The sequence below is a fragment of the Sceloporus occidentalis genome, unplaced genomic scaffold (assembly GCF_023333645.1).
Source record: "Sceloporus occidentalis isolate IW3139 unplaced genomic scaffold, rSceOcc1.0.p SCAF_72, whole genome shotgun sequence".
Classification (NCBI taxonomy): domain Eukaryota; kingdom Metazoa; phylum Chordata; class Lepidosauria; order Squamata; family Phrynosomatidae; genus Sceloporus; species Sceloporus occidentalis.
The window spans coordinates 1,421,259-1,433,916 of NW_028317052.1; the positions used below are offsets into that span (position 1 = coordinate 1,421,259).

The 12,658-nt window shown below is 42.7% G+C and overlaps 1 protein-coding gene across 1 annotated transcript in view; it reads right to left on the reverse strand.

Annotated features, from left to right (window-relative positions):
- Positions 1-10,819, reverse strand: part of LOC149286068 (N-acetylglucosaminyl-phosphatidylinositol de-N-acetylase-like) — a 55,997-nt gene extending 45,178 nt beyond the window's left edge. Inside the window, exons 1-5 of the mRNA XM_089494408.1 lie at positions 10,625-10,819; positions 9,726-9,779; positions 9,340-9,469; positions 7,302-7,565; positions 6,065-6,164 (exon numbers count right to left, since the gene is read on the reverse strand). Of these exons, the coding sequence (XP_089350534.1) occupies positions 6,065-6,164; positions 7,302-7,565; positions 9,340-9,469; positions 9,726-9,779; positions 10,625-10,819 (743 nt within the window). The remainder of the gene's footprint in view (positions 1-6,064; positions 6,165-7,301; positions 7,566-9,339; positions 9,470-9,725; positions 9,780-10,624) is intronic.
- Between the last annotated feature and the right edge of the window lie 1,839 nt (positions 10,820-12,658).

The window sequence follows — 12,658 nt, forward strand, 5'->3', positions numbered from 1 at the left end:
CTTCACTGGAAGCAGAAGGAATACTATGGTATTTTTCTTGCACATGCTCAGAACTCCCTTCCTTATCAATGAAAGCGGAGCTGCCAATGAAACCAAGAGGAACAGCAGCTAATCATGTGTATTATTATTATTATTACCTTTTATTTATTAAGCGCCAATAAATTGCGCAGCGCTGTACAATTTAATTGGGGTGGTTAATATATACATAATATACATTAATACGTACAGACATATCAGGAGTTGAGAACCTTGCCAGTGAGCTTGCCATCTGCTCTGAACGCAGATGCTTTACCTGCATTCATGCAATCGGCTTCTTCAATTACGTTGATGGGAGCCTTCTGGTTTCAGTAGACCCTACCAGGGACACAATTTTCATTTTCTAATTCCAAAATATAAGTAATGCTTGCTCAATTTTGCAAACGGTAAAATACTTTGGCACAAAAATGTACAAAAATGTGGATTCCACTCAATTCTTGGAACTAGCTTCTTTATGGTTATTTGCTGATTTATATAGCACCGTCACATTCTGTAACTCTGTACAATGGGTGAACAGGACATTATAAAAAATGAAATACAGTGCACTTAAAACAAAAGATGGAGGAATCTGCTCAAAAAAGCTTTTCTTTATGACAATTTGAAGTTCTTATACACGCAATAAATTATGATAATAGCTTAGAAGTAGTAGTGAATGCTGTAAACAATAGTCATTTAATATGTTAAACACATACTGGAGTCCATTTTTAAAGGATACTAATCTGCATTTAACATGGAATTTTTTACAACACAAACACTATTACAGTAAATATTATGCAAAATGTGAATGAGAATTTGACATTTTATGTAATATATTCTCTATAGGCCAAACACACTGCATCATGCCATACAGGTTTACACACTGCTTAATCAAAGCCATAATACTTAGATGGAGCGCGGTGTGCTTTGAGACTGTGAGAAGCAGTTTGTCCGCCCTCTGTTTCTGTGAATATGAGCATCCAGCGTCACTCCGACTCAAGAATGAAATGTTATGCTTATTTGTACCCACTGCATGTTCTCCCCTTCTCGTTACTAAGGGCCTCTGTGGCTTCTTATTCCCCCTCGTTCTGCATTTATAAGTAACCAAAGCCAGTAAGGGACCTTTTACGAACCATAAAAATCCATGCAGCAAGATCCTGAATTAAATAGAATTAGGGCTGCAACTAACGATTATTTTTTCGATTAATCGGATAAAAAAAAATGCAATTTTTTTTTCAATGTAAAATAATGTAATAAAAAACGTACAATTTACACTTTCATCTCTTTATTGCAATGGCCTCTCGCTATTCACCTTCTTATTTTACTGACATAATAATAAAAGCTACAAGAACCCAAACACAGTGTTTCTCAAACTAGGTTTTAATGCAAAGTTATTAGTAAATATTAATTCATATGTTAACTATTTTTCATATTTAATAAAAACTATGAGAAGAAAGCCTTGTTTAAATTTTTTTTTTATTTACCAAACTGCCCCCGGTTATGCACATCTGACCCCCAGCTTGCCACTCTGCCCTCATATATGCCTTATACCTCTTATATGCCAGATTCCACTGTGCCCCCTGATATGCCATGGTGCCCCTGATATGCCTTATACTCCTTATATGCAACTGAGCCCCCTGATATACCTTTTACCCCCAGATATGTTTTATGCCCCCCCTAATATGCCTAATATCGATATGCCTTATACCCCCTATAAGCCACGGAGCCCCCTGATATACCTTTTACCCCCAGATATGTTTTATGCCCCCCCTTATATGCCTAATATCGATATGCCTTATACCCCCTATATGCCCTGAAATTCATAATACCCCCCATACACCACTATAACTCACCCATACATCACTCTGGCTCCTCCCATACACCACTCTGGCTCCTCCCCCCTCCCATACTCCACTCTGCCTCCTCCCCCCTCCCATACTCCACTCTGCCTCTTCCCCCCTCCCATACTCCACTCTGCCTCCTGTCAGCAACGGAGGTTCACAAGACACCAGGGAGCAGGGTAGAGAGGCAGAGTGGCGTATGGGAGGAGCCAGAGTGGTGTATGGGAGGGTGGCTCCCATGCACCCCTCTGACTCCTCCCCCCTCCCATACACCGCTCTGCCTCTCTACCCGGCTCCGTTACTGACAGGCGCTTTCACTGCAGCTTCATAGAAGCCTCAGCGTAAGTGAACGTGAGTAACGGAGGCTGTCTGTGCGATGCAGACCCCCACCGGCTGACAGAGAGGATGATTCTCTGTCAGCCGGTGGGGGTCTGCACGATGCGCACAGCCAGCCTCCGTTACTGCCCTTCACTTACACTGAGGCTGCAGTGAAAGTGCCTGTCAGTAACGAGTCGGGAGAGAGGCAGAGTGATGTATGGGAGGGGGGAGGAGTCAGAGGGGTGTATGGGAGGGGGGAGAGAGACGGAAGTGAGAGACCGGCCGACAGTGAGGGGAATCCAGGTCCCCTGCAGCGTTGCGGGGGATCTGGATTCTAGTATTATAATCCGATCTCTGTTTGAGGTCGGATTATATAAGGAGAGGAGTTTTTCAGAGCATTTGCTCTGAAAAAAAACTTTTTATAATCGATAAAAATCGATTCGATTAATCGATAATGAAAATCGTTGACAACGATTTTCATTATCGATTAGCTGTTTCAGCCCTAAATTGAATTCTTGTCTTCTCCCCAAGCTGATGAGATAAGGTGAGCTGACAGCATGACCCTGCCGTGAAATAACAGCCCCATCTCTCTATGCCTCATCTGCCAGTCCAAAGAACTGGTCTTCCTAATCATTTTAATTTGGGCTACTTGCATCTTCTTCAATCACTGAAAGCTGGATTTTGGAAAGAATAGAATAGGTTGTCAACCCTTGTCTAGTCCCAGTTTATAGATGGTCATCAGAGTTCAACGAACCCTATCATAATCCTAAACATTTATATGCATGTGCCATCCACACCCCCGGTAGCCCAACAGCTGAGGTAACAGGATTAAACTGTCAAAAAGAAAAGCATTCTGTAATAAAGCCCTGAAAGCACTCTGTCTTAAACTACCATTCTGCAGCTCCAACCCCCGTAACTCAAGACTGAGGGTCTCAGCTGCCAGCACTCAACTGTTGGATGACTGAGCAGGGAACGGGGAATTCTGACAAAAGTGATGCATGTGACATCAGAGGGAAATCGCGCATGGAATCAGAAACAGTAATGGTTTCCACACAAAAATTGCTGTATTTGTCTCTGGTGCCACTTACTAACAATTCACAAGATCTCCCTTTATTCTATGAAGTTGCTTTCCACTTAACAAATGAAGGAGGTTTATGGCAGGTCATTTAATATAGTACAGTACCAAACGCATAATAATCATAGTAGAACTATCTGTAAATTAGGTTATATTTATGAAGACATTGCAAATAACCCAAAAATGTTGGGTAATATTCATACTCATACATTTTATGATTGCATAATTTTGTGCTAAACTGATATATTTATGCCAAGTAGCATAATTAATGTCAAGTAAACTCGTTGATAAAACCTCATCCCACCTAATATATTTTATATACAAAGATCAGGGCAAAAAGATATTTTAACATTTCTGGTATAAGAATCAATGTGTTCTTCTCAACAGCGGCCAAAGGATTTACACATCAATGGTCTTCTACATTTGAAAATCATTCTGTTCCTAATATGAATTGATTTTGCCATGTTTTACATATCTCCCAGGTGCCTCTTTCCTAGTGTATGAGTCGAGTATGAGTTTGTATGATTGTTCTAGAGCCCAAAAAGTCATAAGAACGAGTTTAAAAAAACAATAGAAAATGTGTATATAATATAAATTGTGTAAGTAAAATGCATTAATCCCCTCAAAAAACAGTATACGCAGCTGTCATAACAGCACATAAAACATCTTGATAAAGCCCCGACACCTAGCCACATCTCCCTCTTTGGCTATTTGAAATGTTAGGGATATGATACAACATATTTATTATAATATATTATTCTAAATGCGCACAAATCACCCAAGCAACCAAAAGGACTGTTTCTGATGATGTCATACTTGTAATTTTAATTTCCAATTTTAAGTAAAGTTCTATCATTAACCCTATAAGCTGAACCAGAACCGTGTGTGGCTGGAACCTTTTACAGGCTTTGATCCCCACCTATTCCAGTGATTCTTTCATGGTCATGTGCCCAGCACGAGCAATCAGAAGGGATAAAAATATTTCCCCTGAAACGCATATTATTGATTTAGTAAGTGCACCTTCAGGCAAAGTCCATTATAACAGCAAACAACAGTATGTTGTTTCAAACAGTTGTTTAAAAATAGCCATCGGTGTAAAAGGCGCTAGAGCAGCGACAGAACTTGTAATCCAGGAGTCCGGGACTCGGGTCTACTCTCTTGGCTGATGGTCAGCGAGCCGGAAAGAACGCTGATAAAGCAATGGCTCGGAAAAAATCTGAATTTACTCAGTGTCTAATGGTTAACATGCAGTTGTACACAAGCGTAAAGCAAATGCCCGGAAACAGGTAAATAAAAGTGACATCTCCAAGCAGGACACACAGGTGATATTATTTGAACCATTAAATTGAAATGTACAATCTGCTACCTCATCAAATACATGATGGGAGCATCAAAGGCATCTGTGAACAGGGGGGTCTCCTTACACCTCCTGGAAATCTTAAATGCTTCAGTTCTGGGCCTGGCAGGCTGGGATAACCACCTGCTTGTGCACTGGTGAGCCAGAAGGGGGGCTGGGGCAGAGAACAGACCCAATGTGCAGAACATTTATGTATCTATATAACGATCTGTTTCTAGTGCATCCTATTCATCAATTATGAAGACTGAAATATAGCTTTAAATTACCGTACTACTCGGGTAATGTAATCAGCAAGACGACTCTATAAATCCTCTATAACGGGCACCAGTCTCAATGTTTAATTACAGAGGTGTACACAGATTTGCTATAATATGCAAACTTACTGAGTGAACTATTATTGTTTGATATAACACCACCGTATTCTGTAGCGGTGTACAACTACGAGTTAGCAAAAAATGTTTTAATTCTCCTTCCAACATCTAGATTCCCTCCCGTAATCGAAAAGAAGTAAAGTGCCTTAGTTTGGCAACCTGCTATATGCCATCCTTGTTTCTGTAGATGTAAGTTTTCAATGAGTAAGTAAGGCTGCAATAGTTTACACAAACTAAGATTAAACTTAAAAACAGGGAGGGACTCTCACTCTAGCATCAACAATTAACTTACATAGATGGTATCACCAGTGTACGACATAAATGAGTTGGGTTGGTCTAGGTGGCAACAGAGTTATGTCAGCCATGTTTTCCAGGACATATGTAAAGTGCTTCCTCAACAAACAACATGCGGGTTGTACAAACTTGCAGAGTGGGATCCATTACTCACTCATACATTCCACATACGGCAGGGCAGCACTTTACACGTGCTAGTCAGCGACACGTGAAATGTATACATGTCCTGGAGAACATTGCCAATATGGTCATCCGAGGCGGCAGGTCTGTAAGGGTTAGATAGCACTGGGCTGGCTTTAAGGCTACAGGGGCAAACATTAGGTATATGCCCAACAACCACTGCATTTTCGAAGAAAGTGGTGATGAAGATATTGAAAAAGATGGAGAGCCGATTGATGTTCGGTGCACTTTATCAAAGCCTTTTGGATTAGAAACACGTAATATAAATGATTTATAATGCCAATATTATATTTAAGATGTAACACGATGGCAAACAAGCATAATCGGAACTATATCAGTACCAACCCTGACGCCACGCATTGTCACATGGCACTATAACTTGATAAGAAGAGAGATGAGTACATAGTGTTATCTGCGTCCTTTAATTCTGCATAACAATCCCACCAGGTAAATGCAGCTAACAATATTTTTCAAATCATCAATATTTAATTCTCACATCACAAAATAACGCAAAATGATGTGAAAAGTGAATATGTTTAAGAGACTTCCAACACTCACATATGAAGTTAGATGCTCTATAGAATTGCCCTGCATCGTGCTGGTGTAAAATAATTACCTGCGGTCAATAATCATTACATTGGAAGGAGGAATTCCTAAAGCAGAACAGCTCTGAATCAGCTCATTCTTACGAATGTGTCCTTGATTGTAGTAATTACCTAAGGATAATAAATATATTAAGCTGACTATTTTGTTGCATGTGATTTCCAGCGTCAGCATAAAGACTGGTGATAATTACTTAACATCAAACCATCCCTGAATTGAAGGCAGAGGGGAAAAGCGTATATATAAAATATATATAATTAACATTTAAATCATCACATTTGCATGAATAGCTACAAAGCAATAGAATTTTTCAAAGCGATGCTACCATCTTTTTTTACAGAACTAAAGTAAAAGGGTCAAAGGTGATGTATATATGCAGCTTATCTGATCTATACTATATTTGGAGGTATTTAAAACTTTTTTTTTTTTTAAGCACGAACTGGTATACTGACTGATGGCTACGCAAAACGCATGGACTGGAAGCAGATGCCACATCGAGGACCTCCCAAGTTCATCGATAAGATAAATAAAATGTTGGTAGAATTTTGAGTAAAAATGTGAAGATATATATGTACAGAAAGTATGCACCATATTTGGGACAATGACATACATGGCAACTAAATTATACAGCGCTGTGGAATATGATGCCGATACATATATATCAGTAAATAATAACTAAAGACGGAGAAGGACACGGAATAAAGCATATCATAAAGGCATACTCCTAAGGCCAGGGTGAACATGTAACTGATCAAATAAACTTAAAATTACATAAGTAAATACCTCCAACTAAACAATATACAAAAAACAATAGGAGTCAATATATTGCATAAAGTCACCAATGAAATAATCTCATTTATTTTGCAACATAAAAATCTGCCATACACATCAAACTATCTCTGTATGAAAGTTCTGTGTTCTCTAGGTAAAAAAATGATCGGAAGTGAAAAGGGTGGAAGGTAAGTGGAACAGCCTTCCAGCAGAAGTGGTAGAGGCTAATACAGTGAAGAAACGTATGGGGTAGGCATTCATCGAGCCTCAGTCGAAGACGAGACCAAGGACTGATTAAATCTTTAAATCGGGATAATGGGTTCTTATCTGTTTCTATAAAATAAAAAACGCTTAATAAAGATATAAAACGAACTTTTCTCGGTAAGCCATCATTTGCAGAAAAAAATGGAACAAAGTCAAAGACAGATTAGCCTGCAGCCAGGATATAGCCGGCTACGGGGGGGCTCCTCTGTTCATACCTGTGGAGCAGCAGAGCACGTATAGCGTGCGCTGCTCCCGGAGCAGGCCGAGGATGGTCGGTGCAAAGAACATGCACTCATCATCCGGGTGAGCGATGAGCAGCAGCGGAGCTCTGACCCCGGCCAACGAATCGAGCGCCCGGCCTGAGAGAACATCTCTCCAGCGGCTACACACCAGCCACGACACCACTGACACTACAAGGCACAGAACCACCAGCATCCCGGAAGGAACTATACATTCCACTTCCGGCTGGATACAAACGACTAGAGAAAAAGGTTCCACGTGTGAGAATTATAAAGGTCTGCCTATGCAACTGCTTAGGGATAAGATCATATGCTTGCTGTTCCGATTAGCAATGGGAAACGCGACTGCGCTTATAATCATAATAATAATAATTAGTAATACCAATATGGTCATATACAATTTGTATATGTTACCAACAGCACATGAATTGCGAGGCTAACGTTGGCTGGAATCATGAAATTTTTCAGACGTATCCAAGTGATTGTTGAGGGTAGGCGGGGGATTGGAAGATATACCGTATTGGCTCAAATATAGGCCGCACTTTTTTCCCCCACTTTAAGTCTTTAAAGTGGGGGTGCGGCCTATATTCGGGGTCCAGCGCCCGACGCCCGGGACATGTAGTCCCGGGCGCCGGGCAGGCAGCGGGGTTAGGATACAGATCCCCCGCAGCGGACCTGCATCCTACTCTTCGATATGCTCAGACAGCCTCCCCTGCCAGCACTTTCCACGGGGGGGTGCCGGCACGGGAGGTTGTTTAAGCGCATCGTGCGGACGGTCACCGGCTGCGGAGGTTGTTTACCCGCATCGCCGCAGCCGGTGAACGTCCGCACGATGCGTTTTACCTCTGCCCCCAAGACTCACCAGAGCAGACTCCCGGGTGTCTTGCAGGGCCGGCGGGGGACATCTACGCAATACGCGTATACAACTTCTGGTGCCGGCACATCCGCTGAGTGCCGGCACCGGAAGTTGTATACGCGTATTGCGTAGATGTCCCCCGCCGGCCCCTCAAGACACCCGGGAGTCTGCTCTGGTAAGTCGGGGGGGAGGAGGAGGAGGACAATGAAAGCATATCTCGGGGGGGAGGACAGTGGCAGCATATGTCGGGGGGGAGAGTGGCAGCATGTTTTTGTGGTGCTTTTTTAAAGAAAAAAACTTTGTTTAAAAAAACACCAAACTTTTAGGGGGCGGCCTATATCCGAGCCAATATGGTATTCAGGCTTTCCTTGTGAAATGTATCCAAGTTATTCAAATTACCGTATGGAATGAAAATAGCAAAGGACAATGGTTTTGGGGAAACTGCATCAGTGCAATTTTTTTATTAACTGGTTGTGTCATTACACTAGGGACAGATATGCGTCTGGACACCAGTGACCGTGACAAGGCTTAAATGCAGCATTAAATGCAACCACAGGAAGACCAGGCATCAAATGAAATTACTAACCAGATGTCCTGAATGGCGGTTGTTGCAGCTCCTGAGTGCACATGTTGGCTGTCATGTCATTTCTTTCGGGGGGAGGGGGCACAAATAAATACAAATACATATTTCCTAAAATAATGGATTAATAAGTGGTGGTAAATTGTAACCCACACAAAGGTCCCCATGTTGTGGAATTACAGCTCTCATGATGACCGACCTGCTTTATCAAGCATAGAATGTCCCTCATGAAGAGGTTAAATATACTGAGGTGCAAATAAAGGGGCATCACCTGATGTACTGGTTTTCATGGGACAGCCCGTTATTTAGAGACTTTGTCCCTGAGTTACTGTGATAGACAACTCACATGTCCCGACTAACAGATGACTGGTGACCTTGCGTATCTCCTGCATGACTAATATCAGATGGCACTGATGCAAGAGGGGGGACATCCTGAGACACTGGTATGTATGTTAGGCAGCAGATACCCCTGTTGGAGGCAGAGGAGGGAAATAACTGCCCCAGACCAAACTTTCAGTGAAAACGACATGGATAAAGTCACCTTTAAATGTGTCCAGGTGGAGATCTGAGAAATTTACCATAAGCTTCTCCCCATTGGAAGAAATCCGACATCCGATCCTTCCATCTTAACAGGTCCTGCGCAGGCTGAATGGTCATTTCATTTCTGATGCAGAACCAGGAGACTGAGTATGCAGGCTGTACTGAAGGCTGTGCAGAGCAGAGCAGGGACAATCATAGTCACAGGGGTTGCAACTGGGCCCACCACACTTTAAAAGTTGCTAGCTGCGGGTAACACTGTTCAGGTGATCTTGCATACTGTTATTATTATTTATTGTTTTATATAGCGCCATCAAATTCCGTAGCGCTGTACAATGGGTAGACAGGACATAACAAGTAGTATGTAACATAACAAGTTGACTTACAGAGACAACAGGTGAGGAGGGCCCTGCTCAAACAAGCTTACAATCTGTTCCTGCATGCAGGAAGTGACATCATATCCATTTCCTTCATGCTGGATCTACAAGGAGTTAGAGAGGGCATACAGTTTTGGAGGCTTAGATGACACAAACAGGTGGCATATGCAGAGCATACAGTAAGCTTAGTGTGTGTAGAGTTTTTTTAATACAGTATCATTTGGAGTTGCTCTTTCAATTTGTGAGATTTTTCTGCAAGGAAAATATAAATTAAGATGACAACAGGAGCCTCTCCTCCTGTTATGCCTTATTGTAATTGTATATTGTTAATGTTTAATGTTATTATTCATTTTCACTGTCCTGTTGTAAAAGTGCTGGAATGTCCGGTCATTAAATGAGTGTAATTCATTGTAGGGGTAGCATAAATAAGCATGGTAGGTAATGTGTATCCAGTGTTCATATATTTGTATCAATTGCATTAATAGTTGCAATTAATTTTATAAATGTTATTTTTTGCAAATATTTAGCAGATTGCGTCGCAGCTTAATCTGACGTCATTTCTGCAGTTGTCACTTACGGTTTAACACACTCATGCTGTTGTTTTATTTATTTATTTTAAATAGAAACATATCAAGGCTTACACTATAAATGGAGGCGGCTTCTATTCTGGTAAATACAGTACATGTAGCATTAAGTCCCTATACATGTGCGTAAACTGTCAGACACGGTTTGTCATGTAATATTTCACACACAAATCTCTTGCTACCGCGCACTCTGTAATAGCTGGGCACCAGGCTCCGCCCCCTCAGGCTGCCGGCGCAGTTGCACTCGGGTTCTGTCGCGCTGCACCGCAGGTCCTGGTTGGGCTGTACGATAATCGCCTGTTACTGCAGTAAATTCATGCTTCAGTTGCCGTCACAGCCGTCGTGTCCCACTGAAAGAGGTTTACCCCATTATCGGACCCTTCGGTATCCACCCGTAGCGTCTGACCGAGAAGCCCGGACACCTCTGTACTGTGCCCTGGCAGGACCGTGCGCGGCTGACTGCTCAGTCCGAAGAGTAGGTGGGGAGATCCGGAGAGATCCCGCGATCTGCGGCACATACCCCCGCTTGGGGCAGCCAGGGTCGGTACTCCCCGAGACATGGTCGTGGGCTTGAGTGAGGAAGACGACTTGTGTTAGTGGGTTGTACGGAACGGGGAAGTGGAGGAGGTTTGAGGCAGGAGGTGCACAAAATGGCGGATAGGCTGCGACTCCTGACCGGCTGAGCCTTGGGACAGAGAGAGCGTTGGGACACAGATCCGGTGGGCATAAGGGCAAAGGCAACAGCAGAAGACTCAGAACCAGGCCGGAAACGGATAGGCGGAGAGACGGTGAGTGACTAGGAAGGCTGGGCCTTGGCAATAGAAGAGGATTAACCCGGGCAAGTATTTAGGCTTGGGGCAGCCTACTGATCCTGGGAGAGCGGTCCTGGTGGAAGCCGGAGGTTCCTTGTTTTAAGGAGGCCTGGGCAGCCATGACTCCTGTATTTTTACTTGTAGCTCCCAGATAGTGCCTTGTGATATTGGTATGTAAAGGTGTAACCTAGATTTGTATGGTTCTCAGCCTTTCTATACGTCCTGGTTAAACGAGGTGAGGGCTTATAAGACAGAATGTGGCCTCACTGACTAGGGAGACCTGTGTCTGCTGTTTAGCCACACCGACACCAGGAAGCAGATCATTCAGGTCCCGGGGATCTGCAAGTACAGCTCAGAGGGCTTGGGTGACTAAATGCTTAACGAGAAATCATTTGATGCTCAAGAGTAGACTTTGAAGACCTCTGTAAGGGTCCTCAGCTTTCGCATTCTGTGCAGATCATGATTTCGCTCCTAGAATATCCCGGTATCTGACAGTTGTGAGTAGCCTGAGGAGGAAGAAACACAAACCCCTTCTTGGCCATTCCCAAGTTCACATCAAAAACTTGACTCTCAAGTCACCCTTTACCAGATTCATCCATAGCTGGGATATGCTTTCTGTAGATAAAGGATCGTGCTTCGCGGAATATGCCTTTTTTGCCCTGTAGGTTTTAGAGAATGTTTTAAGCGGTTCTGAGGAATCTTGGCCAACTCATATATTTCCTTTAACGTTTCCATCCTCAGCCACCTTCTCAAACTTCACTTACTGCTTCCCATTACCGAGCATCACCTCTTATTTCTGCTTCACGTCTGACTCTAAACTACTCCCTAACTTACGCCATTCCAAATTCTAAAGCACCTCTGTGTAAACCTCTTCTCTGTTATTATATGTGGGCCTTTGGGAGAACAGTCATGTCAAAATGTTTGTTGACATTGATACACCAGATATTTCATGAAGTCCCCTAACCTACCTAGGGCTTTGGAACCCCATGAGGCGGCTCAGGTCTTTTACTTGACCCTGGCTTATTGGGCTAGTAAGCAGGCCTGTGGCCCAGCTTAGATGAAAACAGCTGCTGAGTGACTTCTTTAAAACACGTGAAGCCAGCTTGGATTGTTTCATCAATTCTTCATCACACCTTGAAATGTGATTAAGGTTTTGTGAGTGTGAAAGACATCAGTCACTTCCAGAATAAATGTAACTAGCAATGGAGAAGCCAAATACAGTATTAATCTCACAGTTTAATATTAGATGAGCATTTTAAAGGTGTCTGAAGGGCCGGTAAGTGCCTTGAATTCCAGACATGGGAGATTATGGAATCTGTTGGGTAAGGAGATGTGTAGGTTGAGCAGGGAGCTCAGGTGCAGAGTTCTTTTAATTGGCGGTGGTACATTCAGGGCCAATATATGAAGATTATGAAAGGTGTCACTACAAGGTTGGCTAGTTGAGCAGATCAACTTGGCATCCACTTTAGTGATTATTCAGAGTACGCATAGGCTTGGTAACTGGAATGCACTTATAGGCTCTTTACCTTTTATCTTTTGTGTTACTTCCTTTGGGAAACATTGATGCCTTTTGAAGGATGTATGACT